The following is a 19,254-nucleotide window of genomic DNA, read 5'->3' on the forward strand; positions in this document are numbered from 1 at the left end:
AACAACTTTCTCAACAAACCCCTAATAGGAATTTTGCAAATCCCAACATGTAGGAGGTTTACTGTAAAACTTAAAATGTTGTACCTAAATATAAGATTTAAAAAAACAATACACGTATTAGTTGGTAAATTAAGTTGTAGCCTTTATAAAAGTGTTGCTCCATTTGCTACAACAAATCGAATCTGCGGTTTCTGAAAAGGTCACAAACTAACTGACGAAAACTGGCAGTTAAATAGCCTTTGGGGAATGTAGTTTTCTTGACCTCAGGATTCTTTCAAGCGAAACGTTTTCCGCTTTAAAGTAAGACTTCATGTCCCAGAGGTCACCGCGGGTACTACGTCAACTGACGGGGACGCATAGCTCACGCGGACTCTGGGAGTGCTGAGTCGAATATCCTCTCTGGCGTCTCGCCGTTAGAAACCGGCTGCTTAGTTCACCTGAATCGGAGACAAAACATAGCTACACTTCGAGGTGGGACGCTCTCAATTACTCCAAGAGGTGACCTTAACATCGGGTTTTGGGCGGACATTTAACGTAGACCAAGAACTGCGTAGCTGAAATCACACAGTAGTGAAAATCTAAGACCCACGATGGACCCGAGAGACACTGCCCCTGATTCCTGGGAACAAGAGGACGATGTGGAGGCCACAATCGACGGACAACTTGATTCAGCATTTACAGCCCTAAACGTGAATGCTAAACCGTTTGTACCCAATGTGAACGCCGCCGAATTTGTTCCGGTTTTTGCCACGAAAGCACTCTCGGAAAATCTCGATTCTGTTGGTAAGTTCACAGTCACGTTGGGGAGCTAGCTACTTTAGCTAGAAGTTAGCTAGCTGCTAACATAAGCCTGGGCTGGGTAGTTGCTAGCTCACTAGCCACTGTACAGACACGCGTTCCTTGAAGCGCGACAAGCTGACTGGCTGCTGTGCTGTTGAGTGTAGCAGTAATTTAGGTGGTATGCCTAACAATGTAACTTTTAACTAAGTTACAACCTGTTAATGTCACTCAGGCGTTCGACTGTACAGTGGTGTTATAGCTTGTTGAGCGCTGTCATAACTGTACCAACCCAGCCGGCATTAGCTTGTTACTACTAACCGGCGGTAGCTAGCTAGCATTTTGGTTAGCTAGTGTGGTGTGTCGCTCAGTGCTATGTCAATGTATTTTAACTAGCTAAGTAACGTTACCGGTGTATTCTAAACAGTAAACTCAGCCAAGCAAACGGTTCTCCTGGCAAACATCCATAATGTCATTCTACAGTCCAACTTAACCTGATGATTAAAAGTAAGCTCGTCATTTAAAAGAGGTTAGTGGGAACACGAGTGGTGTGACGTGGATGTTCTGACGCACTGCTGGTCAAGAGTGGAGCAAAATGTGTCATACCTGGAGCAGGCTGAATTCTGTAATAACACGCAGTAAACCTTATTATTTACAATTGGCGTGTTTCCCATAACTCAAATACATTGTTTGACAGACACTGTTGCTCATATTCCGTGTGTCAGTGGTTTCAAGACCTTCCACTAGTCCCATATACACTACCCATGGACAAATTACCAAAGGGAAGTTTGTGCTCCCAACAAATGGAGGTGATTGACATGAAAACCTGTCAAAGTCCTCCATATTTACTGTTCTGTTTTTCTCCGGCCTTGACTTAAGGTGGCCTCTGAATGCAAATTGGACAGTGGATTTCCTATATGTTCCATTGTCGGTTTAGAAATTCCTCAAATGCCCCCATTTTTCCTCGAACTAAATTCGGCCTGTAGAATAGGCCAGGCTCCTTTTTTCAAATTACCTTACACATTAACTTAACCATTGATTCTTTTTCTTTAGTTGCTGTTGAAAAGATATCCACCATGGAGGTGTCAGAAATTGCTGGTATGTATGGAGTCTGTGTTTAAGGCTACATCCACACTACATTTTCATTTTTAAAGAGTTTTGGAACAAAAGCGATCTCTGTTTACACAAGCTTGTAGGCTCCACATTCTAAATGATCTGGGTCCATATTAACACATCTGATAACGCGTATCACAAGACCGTTCGTTGAAAATCATGGCTGTATACGTTTAAAATACTTTGGAGAACAACAATGGCGAAAAGTAATACCATGCAGGGATTTAATATCTTGGCGCAACGACGAGGTGGAACTGTTACTGAAAGGTATGTAAGCCTACCTAAACGATAACACTGACGGGGCTGTCTGCATCGTCGTTTCCAAAGGTCTCTGTTTCTGCCTGTCCAGACTACAACGCTATCCCGGAGTTTTGGAACTTTAACAGGGTCTCTGTTTTAGGGGATCGGAAGCGCCAGAGTAGTGTGTAAGCGACGAAGCAAAATGTATGCATTCTTAAACAAACGTATTCATGTGGATGTAGCCTAAGTGTTAAGAGTCCCTCTGTACGTTGTGTGACATACATAATTACTGTTCGCCCTCATTGTCCTGTGCAGGCCCACACTGAACGGTTTGGAATAACAAAGCCTGTAGTGGCTCTTATGTCATGAGTTACTGAGACTCAATTCCAGAAGTTAAGTTTGCCTCAAAGCTCCATTTCCCCCTTTCTCTAGTCTTTGGCTTTATGTATCTACAACTGCCACAGGGTGCCCTTTTTGCTCTGTCACATTCACCAGGACTCTGTTTCATTATCGCTTTAAACCGACATGGCCATATTTCAGTGGGAGATAAGCCACAAAATGTACAGTAACATTTTAGAAAGGCTTTGCTGTGAATCCACCATTCGAAATTGGTTGCGCTGTGAACTGATTAAATATAATTATTATTGTGTGTGTGTGTGGTAGTGCGCAGGTACATTGAATATTTTTTTCCCCTTTCAAAAATGTTACTGGTTAGAAATAGTAAAATACTAAAAATGAAGAGCATTATAGCAAAACTGATTTTCTGAACCTAATTTGACATACAGCAGCTTTACTAGCGTTGTCATTGGGTCGTTCATTTCTGCAGTCGTTCAAATGAATGGGCCAGGATGCTTCAAATGGCTGTAGTATTTGTTTTACACCTGAGTCGAAACAATATTGCATCGTTGGAAGAAAGGGAAGACACAGAGACGTGGTTGGATGTTTACAGGTGACGACCACAACAGCTGAGGCGTGGCCACCTCGTCTGGGTTGTAAAGCTTGACTGTGCGCACACATTGGGCAGGTTTCTGTAGTAGACATTGTAATTAAATGGGTCAGAGCAATTACCTTCAGGCAACTATTTTAAGGTTTTTAAACATTTCCTAAACCACTGGAATTCTGCACACAGTATCTATTGCAAGGAGTTCTCTAAACTTTATGGCAGGTTGAAAAAAGACCCAGCCCCCTGCTGTAATAAAGCCAACTCTCAAATGTACTCGGTCCAGAAAATGTGTAAATGGGTGAAGTCTACCATCGTAGTGAATGTGGGAGGTTTTTCAAATGGGTCGAAGGTCCTGTGTTTATTGATAGTTGCAGTGTAGGGAATTTAAAACAAATCTAAAATGTTGGGTGCACTTTGAAATAAAATAGTAATTAGTGCATAAAGTAGCTGTTTTTTTTTAAATGTGAAATGAGCCCAGATTAAAATGCCCTTCCCACCTTGTACCAACATAAGTAAATAAAAAGCATACACTTGCTGTTGTCGGGGCATTTATATGTAACAGCGACGTTTTGTGTGAGTGTCTTAGAGACCGAAATGGAAATTGAATGAAAATAAAATAGGGGGGTAAATATTTTGTTTCGAAATCTTGGAGGCAATTTTCCCCCCTCGATCACGTTTTTTTTGTTTGCATTCTTAAATTGCTTTGGGCATTTTTGGGTCATTCCCCCCCATAACCATGTCATTCTATCAATACAATATCATTTAAAATCATAGACGTATGCAACCTTTGGTGAGGGCGGCCACAAGTAGAAATTGCATCCTAATTAGTGATGCACCGGTGTGTAGAATTTTCATTTGACCGATGTTTATCTTTTGCGCCAGGTAAACAAATAAAACTCATAAATAAAAAAAAAATAAGAAAAAAGTAACCATCTAATTGCGAATGAGCGGAAATGTTATCAAACAAATTTATGAACAGTTTGAGTTTCTCAGGTTTTTTTTTTTTTTTTTTTTAGTGGTGCAACTGAAAGCACCGTTTGTTGAACGACTGTACATGAAGGCACCATAGAGTCCCGTCAGAGCCCACATGCTTTACCTTCATTGTTTGTTTCCATAACTCAATCACGGGGAAGGCAAAATGTTGCCACACCGGTGAGTTCAGGGAAGCAGGAGGATGTTGCTACTGTTGCAAAATAGATAAACATCGGCTACTGGCATCGCCGCGTGCCACCTTATTAGGGCTGAGCAATTAATCAAATGTTAATCGAGACGATTTCGGGCTTCTAATGATCACAAACGATGGAATCGAGAAACAATTAGTTTGCACTTTACGTAGTCGGTAAAGTAAACTCTTATTTTGTCTTCTTTCCAAAAGTCAACGAGCAATGAGCAGCCCTACAGCTTATTTGCCGATGGGCCGGCGACAGTAAATGGGGCGAACGCCGTCCGATTCCGATGTCCAGCCGACGTATCGGCGCATCCCTGAACATAATCCATAAATTGGTTCCTGATTAGATAAAGATTGCGTAAACAGACACTATGGAAAGCCTCACTGGCAGAGGTTGCAACTACAACACAATGAGTTGTTCAGCCGATATTTGTGTCCTAAATAATGAATGTTTATGTAAACGTTGCAATCTAGTCAAACATTACCTTTGGCTGTTCTGCTTTTGTTTGACCATAAACAATAAAGGGCAGTTAAGACCAGCGCAAACACGTTACAAATCCTGCTGGCTCTGTTGCTGCTAGCTAACATTACTTCACCCACAGGTAAGGGTAGCAGAACAACAGTTTAATAATGTGTTGGGTATTACTTAATATTTTATTTTTTAAATTCCATTTTCAAGTCAAGTCCCCGCAGGTTAAACATGTTGTCATTGCTTTTTTGCAGTACATTGTACACTGCACAGGAACTGTTTTTTTTTTTTTTTTTTTTTGGATCTTTATTTCCTTTTATTCCTCAAATTTATGTAGGGCTAATTTTGATTGGTTCTTACTGATTGTCACTGAAAAAAAAAACGCCTTTTGCTTCTTGTATTTCCTTTTGTGAGAACGCACTCATCCCTGCAGTTTACACTAAAAATCTTTTGTAAAAATGTTTCCAGTAACCGAAAGTAAAGAACAACACGCGGAAAACTTAAATATGCTGCTGATTATTGATATTCACCTCTGTTTTTTAATGCTCAGAATAAATACTGAAACGCGTGTTTGATAAATAAATAAAAAAATAAAAAAGGTGAAAAAAATGTTGCTCTGTCTATATTTTACCCTGTTGAGTTGTGTCAAGTAGCGAAGGCCCTAAATGATGTGGACTGTCTGTGGCTGTGCAGCTCCATTGGAAAACGGCGACGCAGAGATGACCACAGAGGAGCCGTGGGACCAGAAAGAGGCCGAGCCAAACGAGGAGGAGCCGGGAGGCGGGTCCTGTGGGGACCGGGGGCTATCGGGGCCAGCGACGGAGGAGGCGGCTCCCGAGGTGATGGAGGAGGAAGAGGAAACGCCGGCGCCCAAGGTTCCACCTACACAGCCAGATGCCCCCAAGAAGGAGCACATCAACGTTGTGTTCATCGGACACGTAGGTCAGTGCATACTGTACACCTGTCTGTCGTAGGCCATTTGGTGGATGATGCTAATTACAGCAGGGATTTGAAATTTAATAAATGAATTCTCTGAAGTCAAATGTTACTTGATCGCGTCACTGTTAAGCAAACTGGAGCAACACCGATTTGATCCTTGTGTGTCTCTGGTTGCTCATACATTCAAACAGAGAGGAGGGAATCAATGTACTGATGTGTCAGTCAGGCTCAACTCCTCTTCCACCTTAGAGATGTTCCGATACCAGTATCGGTATCGGCTCCGATACTGCCTAAACCGCTGGTATCGGGAAGTACTGGAGTTTATGCACCGATCCGATACCATGCAAAAAATGGTTTTGGGTCATCTCTATTCCAGCTGCCATGTTTTGTTTCATGTCCCTCAGTGTTTAACTAGTTAACACAGCTGTCTAGTGTGCAGACACTGATCTTTCACCCGCAGACAGATTACACTTCACCTTCACACTGTGTCATCAGTGACGTACCCCCTAACACGTTTGGAGGGCTGGCTCAACGGACGGTACATTGCTGGGATAAAGCCGATGTCCCTCAGTTTGGGTGTACTGTTCACTAACTTGGAAATAGTCTTAAAAACCAACATGAAAAAGAATTGTGATAAGATCGGGAATTGTGATCATGCCTGAAACTTTTTTTTTTGATTGGATCTTTTTGCCATGTCGCCCACCCCTAAGCTTAACATACAGTATGTTAATGTCACAGTTTTCTTTAATCTAAAGTCACTCTGCATTCTTCTTCTCCAGATGCTGGCAAGTCCACCATTGGCGGACAAATCATGTGAGTAGCAGTCTCCCCTTTTTTTTGGTCCACCGCCTTTCCTTATGAGTGAAATTGCTACTTTCACCACATCAGGCCTTTTGACATGTTGTACATTTCTCTGTTGTTCCCCTCTTCTCCAACCAGGTATCTAACTGGCATGGTAGACAAGAGAACCTTAGAGAAGTACGAGAGAGAAGCCAAGGAAAAGAGCCGGGAAACCTGGTGAGTGGGCACACTGCTGTGTCAGAACTAACTAGCTCTCTTGTTGAATCCAGAACGTGGAAAGATGCTCTATGCTGACTTAATTAAACTGATGGCCTAACACTGTGGTTGTGAGATTTGCATCTTTTTTATTTTGCAAATATGGTCAGAACCACATGTTGCTGTGTAATCAGCTGGGCCAATATTTGCTTCAATCGTCAGCGTAGATAATTTAGACGTGTTGGTGTATACGTCAACCCTTAGAAACCATCTTCCCGATTTCCCACGTGACCAAATCGACAATAGAATCTTACTTTTCTGTCTTGCAGGTATCTGTCTTGGGCTTTAGACACCAACCAGGAGGAGAGGGACAAAGGCAAGACGGTGGAGGTGGGCCGAGCATACTTTGAGACAGACAAAAAGCACTTTACAATCTTAGACGCTCCAGGCCACAAATGCTTTGTGCCCAACATGATCGGAGGTGCATCGCAAGCTGACTTGGCTGTTCTGGTGAGTTCAGAAAATGACTAGTGTTGTCAGAGTGAGACATCAGATAGCAGTACTTGACTAGTAGGTAGCGGTGTGACGAGATACTCCGCTCACGAGATGAGACGCGAGATTTGGTTCACTAGACGGGATTTTAACACTTTTTTTTTTAAAGAGAAAAGTAGTCTGAGCACTGTGAAAGGTTTTACCAAACTCAAATGACTACTCTCTTGTACAGTATAACTAACCTCTTCAGACCCAATAACTGCAGCATGAGCTTCTAACTGAACTACTTTAGTCTCTTCAAATAAAAATAAAAACGGTAAAAATTAATGACTTTCTTTTTTTTTAGTCTTATTTTTGTAAGTGCAAACCATAATCAAAGTAGTTCTCTCAATCGGTGTTAACAGAGACTGACCAATTCATTTCTTCAAGCATGATACACTGCTGAGCCTAAGATATGGTCGTTTTCTTTTCCGGAATAAGAGCATGTCCAGGTTCTCTATCGTACGTCGTTCCATGTGTATGGTAGAGAAGTTTCTCTTTACTCGGAGAACCAAGGTTACAACGTAACCAAGCGTTTCATTGCAGCAGTAGTAAACGAGAAAGTAGGCTACTCCAGTATCGATTTATGACCATTTTAAGACGATGGAAGAACATTTCTTTGTTTGATATAATTAAATCAAAGTTATGTCCATCACAATGCTAGTAAAGCTGCTGTATGTAAAATATGGCCCCTCGGACGGACGACGGCACGGGACACACCGAACAGACTCGAGTCACTGACCTCGCCAGACTGTCCGACGGCCGATTATCGGTTTGGTGTGCCGACGCCTTTACAGGCAGCTTTTTACAATTGCAACTCCGCTACCGCTTTGCCAAAGTGAACTCGGAGTCAACCAACCAGGCCAGACTCATCTGGTATTATAAGACCAACCAGGCCAGACTCTGTCTACTGGCTGCTGCTTTGTGCTTGTGGCCGATATCGTGAGACAACTTTTTACCTCGACGAGAAGTCTTCACATTTTAATAGCGCGAGATCTTGTGGGAGGAGAGCCCGTCACATCTCTACTAGTAGGCTTTGTCTACCCAGTAGTTTCAGAAACTAAAAGGCCAATGGGTGTATTGTTTTTTTTCAGTGCATGAACTGCATCCCAAAAAACAAAACTGGAAGTAGGTTAGAAACGTTACATTCACACAACTCACCTTAGTACCTGAACAGGTTCCTGAGATCAACATGTTTCTTTTGTTTTGTTTTTTTTTAGATTTTTCTCCATTTCTATTAATATTAAACCAAATTGCCACAAACAAGTTTCTTTATATAACCTGTAACATCTTTATATGGATGTTAGGGATATATTTTACTTCTATTCAGATATGATCAGTTTTGTGACATGTTCATTAGCTACAGCAAGGAATCGCCTTGTTGACCTGCTTATGTTTACATAGTGCGTGTAGACACCACACCACTGACTAAATGAATGTGTTGACCCTCAGGTGATCTCTGCCAGGAAAGGAGAGTTTGAAACTGGTTTTGAGAAGGGTGGACAGACGCGGGAGCATGCCATGTTGGCCAAAACAGCTGGTGTCAAGCACCTGATAGTTTTGGTGAATAAAATGGACGACCCTACAGTCAACTGGAGCCTGGAGAGGTGGGTACATGGATAACAATGATCAAACAGTAGACGTGTAAAAGCACGGCAAATTCATGGCTCATCTCACACCTAAATATGAAACGGCAGCTCACAAGTCACATTTGTAATCACATTTTGTAGTTTGTAATATTGATTTTTTATTATTATTATTAGGGATGTCACAGGTTTGATTTTTAAATTGAAAATTGGTCGAAATGAGCTTTCAATTTCGACTATCTAATTTAATAGCAGGATCAGCGATTTCCCCCGAGTATTTTTTTTTCTTTCTTCTCTCCACTCGTCTACTTCTGCATGTCCGAAGAGAAAAAAAAACACAACGGACAGCGTAGCATGCATTTAAAGACACAGGGTAACGTTAGCTTAGCGGTAGCCTGCAGCACCAGAACTGGAAAATCCTCCTGCTTCCCTTTAGTCACTGTGTGGCAACATTTTGCCGTCCCCGCAAGTAAGTTATGGAAACAAACCACACCGGTAAAGCATGTGGGCTCTGACCGGACTTAATGGTGTATTCATTAGAGATGTTCCGATACTGCCTAAAACGCTGGTATTGGGAAGTACTGGAGTTAATGCACCGATCCGATACCACGTAATAAAGCCCTAAAGAAAATCTACGTTAAAGTAGTTTATGTTCTTTTCATAATAATTCCCTCCGATATCATGAATAATATCGCAGTCAGTTTATATTTTCCTCATATCGTGCAGCCCTACAGCCCTACTCTAGAGCACTTGGAAGAGAACCGAGACCCCTGTGTTGAAGCGGGCCAGAGTTCCAATGAGCTTTCACACCACCCCAAACCAACCGACTATCCAACCAAACTCTGCAGGGTTTGTTTAAAACGGACCTAAGGGCTCAGCTGTGAAAGCAGCCCTAGAGGTACATTACCGCCACCAAGTGGTCTGGAGTTGCTACGCTCTCATTATGGGCTCTTTCATCAGTCCGGTCCCGTCAGGTGTCTTGGCTTAATATCAAGCCGGTTTGAAAAATGTTACACCAGCCCAAGCCTATGCTGCAGTCTGCCCTTGTCCTTGGCGATGGCAGCAGCGTACCAGGATCCTGGCATAGGTGTCCAGGTGCTGGGGGATGAAGTGGAGGGCCAGGTTGACGGCGTCACCCGTAGGTGAACTGCAGCTTGTCAATGAGCGAGTCAGGGTAGGCTTTGAGGTGGGACAGGACAAGGCCAATGACCCCAGAGGTCAGGGCGACGGGTCTGTAGTCGTTTAGCTCTTCCGTTATTTGGGGCCGGGTATGATGGCGGAGGTTTAAAAGATGCCTGTGAACACACACAGCCAATCAGCACAGTGCCTCAGTGCGGAAGGAGAGATGGAGGTTTTTTTCCGGCTGCTTTGCGGGGATTCAGTCTTTTGTACTCATTCATACTCCTCCACCTCTCTCAACTCAACTGATGCGGTCATACAGACATTTTCCAGGCAGCTATTAATGGTGACGCCGTTTGATTGGACTGTATTATATTGAGAGTTGCTCCAATATTGTGTCCCCCTGATGTATGTGAGTTAATGGTTACCTAGTATCTGTTATCAATTCGGTATCCATCTCAGTACATGTCCTCTGCATACACATGAAATGGCTGCCGCCACATTTATATGTATTCTGCTTTGAAGATGTTGATGTCACTCCCGTTGTCGAACCCTCAGGTATGAAGAGTGTAAGGAGAAACTAGTGCCATTTTTGAAGAAGGTCGGCTTCAACCCGAAGAAAGACATTCACTTCATGCCGTGCTCCGGACTGACAGGAGCCAACCTGAAGGAGCCCACTGACATGTGCTCCTGGTATACGTAAGTCCGTCAGCTTCTTCTCATCAATTCTGCTGTCCGTATGGCTACTGTATGTACGTTCATCTCTACTAACTGCGGTCCATATCTGATTTTTATTTCAGAGGATTACCATTCATTCCACACTTGGACAATTTGCCACATTTAAACAGATCAAGTGATGGCCCTGTCAGATTGCCCATCGTAGACAAATACAAGGTAAGAATCGTTTGAACCCCCTGTTTGATTCCTACATTTACAATGAAGCCCGATCAAAAGATGTTCAGCTTCCTGCCACCAAGCATTGACAAACGCATCTCAACTTTCTCTAGGTGCTTCATTGTAGAAGTCTGCATTCAAAATGTGTGGCGCTGTAGACGTTGAAAACCACAAACGCCGGGGATTAGAGAGGATTTAGAATGCCTTGCTTTGTTTTTGATAAATATGTTGATTACATTTTCCACATAATATACCAAAACATTAAGAGTGGGAATCACCAGAGGCCCCACTATACGATATTATCACAATAGGATGAGATAGATAGATAGATAGATAGATAGATAGATAGAACTTTACATTATATCCCCATAGGAAAACTTTTTGTCAATTTCAAAAGCAATTTGTTATTATTCTAGTACCAGACTGGGGGGGAAATCCCGCACTCCACCACCATTTATTTATCAAACTAACATTGCGGTCCACCCTGGACCTTCATCAGGAGTATTTCCAACGATGGATACAACCAAGGGCTAAATGCATACCGGTACTGCTCCGCCCGGGATGCTGTAGCAAGAGCAGGGAATTTCCTTTTTTCAGACACACCTGCGCAGAAGAGTTGTTGGATGTGTGTAATTGTTTCTTTGAAAAACGTATTCTAGCACCAAACAGTTAAATTGTGAAGTCGAGTGTCCCTGGTGGCTGAGCTCTACAGGAAACATTGAAACAGAAATGATTGATGCAAACATGTGCTTCTTCTCTCACCTGCTCTGTAACGCTGTTGGTCGGTCTCGTCTCATCAGGACATGGGCACCGTGATCCTGGGCAAGCTGGAGTCGGGCTCCATCAGTAAAGCACAGCAGCTCGTCATGATGCCAAACAGGGTGAGCTATCCCACGAGCCTTTCCTTCCATCGTCAAGAAAGATCCCGGAGCAAAAACTGAACTATGCAACTATCCGTGTTGTTGTAACTAGTCTAAAAGCAAACATCCAAATGCCTCCCATTGGCTGAAAATATGTAATTTAAAACACATTTACTATTTACACTGCGTATGTTGTGTCATCATTTGGGTTATTACGGCCCGCCCACGCATCATGCTCTTTACACAACTATGTTTCAGTGGTTACTCATGCCGCGCATCTCAAAAGCTACAACTTGTGTGCAAACCATTCCAAGATACAATCACAACAGCAGGTACAATCACCGCCTCTGTCACAGTAACAAACAATTCAAAAATGTAGGCAACTCATCTTTGAAGCCTCATTGTAATCTACCGATCGATATTATATCGACAAAAATGGTCTCGTTACATTGACAAAGGTCCAGACGGTCAAATCCAGTAAACTCTTTAGTCCAAACACGTTATGGTGTTAAAATATATCCACTGGCAGCTGTTTTAAAACTCAAATTTCGCGGCAGATATTCCACTGTATTCCCTGGACTAAATCCTGTTCACATGTAATCATCTGCCGTTTTTTCGGTATAAAATCCACCGCTGCAGTCAGACCTTTTGATTGACACCTCACTTGACCCAATAGGAGCTTCTTGTCTCGACCACGGCCGACAATAGCCAACTAGTGACTGTGGTGAAAGAAGGTGCACGCCCCTCTTTTGGGTACAGACCCGGCCAATTGCAACCGGTTGTTATAATGACTGACAGTTCGTACAGCCAATGAAATTCTAAACGGAGACTGTATAGGAATGAGTCTTTGGTAAAGCGAAAATGTGCTTAATTTTATTTTTTTATTTTTTTAACTTTATTGCAGAAAAGACAACATACATTTTGAACAGAGTTCCCCAATACATTACAAGAGATGGGCCATTGATTTAACTCCTGTCTGCAGTAGGCCTGCACGATTCAGGGAAAAATATGAATCACGATCTTTTTTTAGCTTAGAATTGATATCACGATTCTCTGCCACGATCTTTTTCTCACAAAGTGTAATGTTTAGTGCACATATGAACCATTACAAAACAAAACAAATTGGCAGTACCAAACATAGATTTATTTTGGCACCTATAGCACGTTGAGCATCACCACCAGCCTGTAAACACAGAGGCTTCAATGAAGAGAAGGGAGAGCACTTTAAAACCTTTTTTATACAGTCTGTTTAAAACTCACAGAAGAAAGTAGTAGCGTTTGTGATGCAGTCGGCTCGTAAAATTAAATGAGAATCGAAGTCATAAAAAAAAAAAATTAAATACAAAAAGAAAATTGCGATTTTATAACGATTAATTGTGCAGGCCTGGTCTGCAGTGCGTTTGTTCGGCCTCTCTCTTTGTCTTATGCCATGTTTTGCCTACGGCTCGTCCTCATGCAGCATGTGGTGGAGGTGTTGAGTCTCCTGTCAGATGACGTGGAGACGGACGACGCCTCGCCGGGGGAAAACCTCAAGCTGCGGTTGAAGGGCATCGAGGAGGAGGAGATCCTGCCCGGCTTCATCCTGTGCAACGCTGAGAACCTCTGCCACACAGGGCGCACCTTCGACGCCCAGGTCAGTGTCACGCAGCAGCTCCGTGCCACAGTCCACTGTGTTTTTATATGCTCCTAACCCGGAATGCGTGGACACAGCTGCACCGCCAGCATCCAGGATCACAACGCAGAGCACACCGTTTAAAGTTGACACATCTCAGTCTTCACATGGTGAACTCTTAAAATCCTGTTCCAGGGAGTGAAGAAGTAGACTAGTGGAATGACCACATACACCAAATGAAAACAATCTAAACTCGTGTAACTCGTGTGTTTTGCACATAAGTTATTACATCTTGCATTGGTGGTTCTGTTAAGATGTTACTGTAAAAGAAATATATACATGTTAATGACTTGGAATGTATTAAAATAACAAATTGTGTTTTAAAGGCCTTCATGAATACATTTTTGATGAGCATTTCAAGTGTTATGGGTTCACTTCCCAGCAACAGCTCAGCCAGGTGTTCCGACCACATCTGGTGACTGTTGATGGGCGGGGAGCCCCTGACAGAGTTCCAAACAGCCTCCAATAACTACTGCAACTCTTTTTTTCCCTCACAGATCGTCATCATTGAACACAAATCTATCATCTGTCCCGGTTACAACGCAGTCCTTCACATTCACACCTGCATTGAAGAAGTGCAAATTACAGTAAGAGCCTAATGCTAACAGTTTCATTCGATTTAAAAACTGTTGAGGAATAATCATTTGTTAGAGTGGGGGGGGGGGTAGTGCCATTTGAACAAATGTAGCGTGGTGCTTTTGATTGCAGCAGTTGGATGTTTTGGATGAGGGATTTGCATTCGACCTGTGTATGTGCTGATGTCCTGTCGCTTCCATCTGCAGGCCATAATCTGTCTGGTAGACAAGAAGACAGGGGACAAGAGTAAGACACGGCCACGATTCGTCAAACAGGACCAAGTGTGCATCGCCCGTCTGCGCACAGCAGGAACCATTTGCCTCGAGACCTTCAAAGACTTTCCTCAGATGGGACGGTTTACCTTACGGGACGAAGGTAGAGCGTCTACAGACCCTGGGGCTGGGTGGGGGTTTGGTGGAGTTAAAGGACCACGCCGACTTATTGGGACTTTAGCTTATTCACCGTATCCCCCAGAGTTAGATAAGTCCATACATATCGCAGCAACTGAGCGTACTCCAGGCAAACTCTTTGCTCCTCACCACAGGGGCTTACCTGTGCTGCGTGCAAATCACTCCGCCCAAGTAGCAGAAGTAGCAGTGCTTCGCCTTCTGAGAATATAGTTCCCAGTTTGTATACGGTTAGAAGACGGCTGTGTCTCATGTGACCTTATTTGTACACGCTGTGACTATACAAATCACAACATGTAAATAGGAACATGTTGGCGTTATTTAGTCACTTATTGGGAGCAGTAGGCTAGATGGAGCCGGTTACCTCCAGGATCTGTGCTAAGCTAGGCTAGCGGTGGGGGCGTCAGACAGAGTTACGACACGCACGGAGATGAGAAGGGTATGTATGGACTTATCTAACTCTGGGGGATACGGTGAATAAGACAAAGGCCCAATAAGTCGGCGTGTTCCTTTTAAACTTTGAGGTCCAACATGAGCGTTACAGCTCCTTCACTGGTTAAACAACACGTGGATGTGGCTGTTTGGAGTCGACTGTAGTCCTGTTAGATGATTATAGGCTCCAACTTTTGGTCCTCTTGTGTGAATCTCAGTAAGCAGTAGTACTGCTGCTGCAGCTCACAATTCTTTTGATTATCTAGTAATTGATGAATCTGTTTAATGAAACATTTGGTCTAAATGTCAGTAAAATAGTGAGAGGGAAAAAAATGGTGAGAAAGTGGTAGAGCGGTCGTCCACCAATTGGAACGTCGGTGGTTCAATCCCTGGCCCTGCAGTCCCATGTCCGAGCGTCCTGAACCCCAAACTGCTCCCGATGCTGCGCCATCGGCGTGTCAGTGAGCGGTGTTGGGAAGGTTACTTTGGAAATGAAATAGGTTACCCATTACAAGTTACACTATTTCAAATGTAATAGTAGTGTAGCTATTGCAATTACTTTATCAAAGGAATGTAACTTATTACATTGAATTACTTTTTGGTTACATTTCTAAATTTCGAATGAATGTTATCAACCATTTTAAATGTTTAAACGTGGATGGCAGCAGCACTCAACACTGATCTTAACTCAGTGTGACAGTAGTCAATCATTTCATTTTGAAGAACAGCCGCCACAAAGTCAGACTTGACTTCTTTATGAATGGCATTAATGAATTAAATATACACCACTGCATATGCACCAAGCAAAATATGGCTTACAAAAATATGGTGTACGTCTTCAATACATATTAGAAGCCCGGTGAGTCACACAGAAGGTAGGCATGTCTTCCCTACTTTATTTAATGTGACTGCTAGCAGTTACTGTAAGCTAACTTAACTCCCATACCTGCAGATGTTTCCTGAGGTTGGACATCGACATTTCGACGTTGATAGCATTTTTATCCGTAGCCATAGAGACAGCTCTCAGACAGCTTGAGGGGCAGTTTAACTGTCAGACGGGCGGTGTGCAAAACCACAACAGGAGAACCAATCCAACGCATCAGAATAGCAACACACTTTACTAAACGGCTTTGGCTGGAAATGGGCTAAAGAAGACATTGTACACATGAAAAATATGCCAAGCAACAAAATTAATATTCAACATGTAGCCTAGCTTTTTACAGAATATACACATGTAACCCCCCGATGTAACATTTTCATAGGTACTGTAACCGTCATTTGATTACACGTGTTTTCCCAATTACAGTTACCTTCTTATTTTGTAATTAAATGATAACTCATGCAACTAGTTACTCCCAAACACTGAATATGTGTGAATCTGATGAGCAGGTGGCACCTTGTATGGCAGCCTCGGCCTGTGTGTGTGTGTGTGTGTGTGTGTGTGTGTGTGTGGGGCGCTTTGAGTGGTCGTGAAGACTAGAAAAGTGCTTTATAAATGCCGTCCATTTCATACGTTCTGCTGCTCATCTCTTACTTCATGTTGGGAGCTACAGGTTGTTACAGCAACGTTAACTAGGCTGCCACTAACCGTAACAAACTGCAGAGTTTGTGCCTTTTTTGGCCAAAAAAGTGATCCGATATCTTTAGTCTTCAGTTACTTAGAAATGTTGGTGAAGGTAAACCTAATGAGTCTCGATAAGCGATTTCAAAAAGAGTAGAAAAGTGGATTTGAATTGAGTTAAGCGTGTTAGTGACAGAAATGTGATGGCTGTTTTCTGTTTGTGTGTCTCAGGTAAGACCATCGCCATCGGTAAGGTGCTGAAGCTGGTTGCCGAGCGGGACTGAAGAGGACAGAGTTGCCTGAGAGTCCTGGTGAGAAGGAAGGGGCGGCGCTCGGTCATAACCCGCCCACACAGTTGTCAGCGGCGACGGCACATTCCTGTCACGCCCCCTTCTGCGTGCCGAAGAACAGCTTCAGAAAAAAACTCATGTGAAAAAAAAACAAACCCGTTTTTAAGCAAATGACACACAAAGATGAAGTCCACACGAGTCAGCTTTCTCATATTGAGAGCTCAGCTATGCCATTGGGTTAGGCCGCCCCCCCCCCTCCCACTTCCCTACTCTGGTCTACTCATTACATGATGATGATTATTATTATTTTTTTTCTGTCACTATTTTTTCTTGCTTTTATAAATGACAAATGGCGGAAGTTATATCTGTAAACAGATGTGGACGAGGTTTTGCTTGGAATATAAAGGATGATTTTCAGAGGTAAATTGCAAAAGAAACCATTTAAAAGAACTTAACCGGTTGAAACCAAAATGTTTATCTTGGGTGTACATGTCTCCCTCTGCTTTGACCCAGTTTTTGGTTTCTCGTGGCGTTCTGGCAGTGTGCTTGAGCGTGTTCAAATGTTATTAAAGCAAACAACTATGACAATAAAATAATAAATTGGGAAAACAAAGTGTGTTCATTTTCAGAGCACAGTCCGGCGGCTGGTGTCATATTAAAGTTGTAATGTGATTACCAATGTTAAAGTTTACCTGCTCAACATTTGTGGCGTAGAAGTTCAAAGCACCAGACCAGTTCTCTTTTAAATGCAGTTTTCAGTTTTAACATTGTCTGGCCACATGTTGATTTGACATGTTGACATTTGTATTCTTAAAATACTGTTTTGGAAATAAGATGGATTTTATTTTTAAAATGTATGTATTCTTAACTGTATTTAGAACCAGCGCCAGATTGGTACAGTGAGTTGGCCTGGTCTAAATGGTGATGGCTAAGGTCAGTTCAGAAAGACCAAATATACACTCACCTGAAGGATTATTAGGAACACCATACTAATACCGTGTTTGACCCCCTTTCACCTTCAGAACTGCCTTCATTCTTTGTGGCATTGATTCAACAAGGTGCTGGAAGCCTTCTTTAGAAATGTTGGCCCATATTGATAGGATAGCATCCCCCACACCATTACACCACCACCACCAGCCTGCCCAGTGGTAACAAGGCATGACGGATCCATGTTCTCATTCTGTTTACGCCAAATTCTGACTCTACCATCTGAATGTCTCAACAGAAATCGAGACTCATCAGACCAGGCAACCTTTTCAGTCTTCAACTGTCCAATTTTGGTGAGCTCGTGCAAATTGTAGCCTCATTTTCCTATTTTTAGTGGAGATGAGTGGTACCCGGTGGGGTCTTCTGCTGGTGGAGCCCAGCCACCTCAAGGTTGTACGTGTTGTGGCTTCACAAATGCTTTGCTGCATACCTCGGTGGTAACGAGTTGATCTTCTATCAGCTTGATCAGTCGGCCCATTCTCCTCTGACCTCTAGCATCATCGAGGCATTTTCGCCCCCCCAGGACTGCAGCATACTGGATGTTTTTCCTTTTCTTTCTAAACCCTAGAAATGGTTGTGTGTGAAAATCCCAGTAACTGAGCAGATTGTGAAATACTCAAACCAGACCGTCTGGCACCAATAACCAGGCCACGCTCAAAGTTGCTTAGATCACCTTTCTTTCCCATTCTAACATTCAGTTTGGAGTTCAGGAGATTGTCTTGACCAGGACCCCACCCCTAAATGCATTGAAGCTGCTGCCATGTGATTGGTTGATTAGATAATTGCATTAACGAGAAATTTAACAGGTGTTCCTAATAATCCTTTAGGTGAGTGTATGTTTGCGATTATTTAGAAACCGTGTCACCGTTACATGGTTTGTCCACCAGAGGGCACTGACAGTTAGTTTTACAATGTCTTGCTCGCAACATTGTGTGCTATTTACATCTCAGGAACCTTAACAAATGTTTGTTTATGCAAAAAAACAACTAAGTATCGACCTCAAAAGTCCATTATTGGTGTGGCTATACTTGGAGCATGTGCGGTTACTGGCGCATTAAGCCGACCATAATTTAAGATAAAAGTAAGTGGCTGTAATGACAGTTCAGTACCGAGCAAATTGAAATGTTGAATGCAGTTGCAATGTGTTTGAATTTAATGGTACTTTATAGGAAATTAATATATAAAGTTTAGGAAAAATACTTTTTGTTCTCAAGTATTAGTATTACTACTTTGTTTCTTTAGTGTGTTTTCACAATCAAGTTTATTGGCCCCTCATTGGTCCCTTTTTTAAGAATATGACTTTTTGCTCAAGAGGGTATTATTTTATTCACTAACTATTACAACTTTGTCCATATTTTTTTCTGAAAGTTGCCGTTTTAATCAGAAATTACCTAAGTACATGGATTTACTCAAGTACTGTACCTTTAAGATACATGTACTAGTATTTCCTTCATATACTTGATATTTCCCTACATTTTAGATGGATATATTGTACTTTTCACTCCACTGCATTCATCTGGAAGCTGCAGTTATTAATTACAGTACTTTGCTGGTTAAGATTTCATAAAGATAGGGGCGATGAACACAGGACTTTCACCCAGTAATGGAGTATAGTGGCACTTTCTGAGGTGAAAAAAAAAATCACAAATAGTGGCCGGTTAGCAAAGTTGGTAGAGCGGGCGCACATATGTACA

The 19,254-nt window shown here is 42.5% G+C and overlaps 1 protein-coding gene across 2 annotated transcripts; it reads left to right on the top strand.

Moving 5' to 3' along the window:
* Positions 1–348: 348 nt before the first annotated feature.
* Positions 349–17,186, top strand: gspt1l (G1 to S phase transition 1, like). Of its 2 annotated transcripts, XM_078269115.1 has the most exons (14): positions 350–783; positions 1,831–1,875; positions 5,404–5,652; positions 6,429–6,462; positions 6,589–6,666; positions 6,975–7,155; positions 8,629–8,783; positions 10,440–10,580; positions 10,682–10,775; positions 11,576–11,656; positions 13,095–13,268; positions 13,805–13,894; positions 14,090–14,258; positions 16,515–17,186. In XM_078269115.1, exons 1-14 carry the CDS (start codon positions 591–593, stop codon positions 16,565–16,567), a joined length of 1,737 nt encoding a protein of 578 aa, XP_078125241.1. In that variant the 5' UTR covers positions 350–590; the 3' UTR covers positions 16,568–17,186. The 2 variants fall into 2 exon arrangements, with proteins under 2 accessions (XP_078125242.1, XP_078125241.1); XM_078269116.1 differs by lacking the exon at positions 1,831–1,875 and having other exon boundaries at positions 349–783.
* The last annotated feature ends 2,068 nt before the right edge of the window (positions 17,187–19,254 follow it).

The sequence above is a fragment of the Sander vitreus genome, chromosome 15 (assembly GCF_031162955.1).
Source record: "Sander vitreus isolate 19-12246 chromosome 15, sanVit1, whole genome shotgun sequence".
NCBI classification, from domain to species: Eukaryota; Metazoa; Chordata; class Actinopteri; order Perciformes; family Percidae; genus Sander; species Sander vitreus.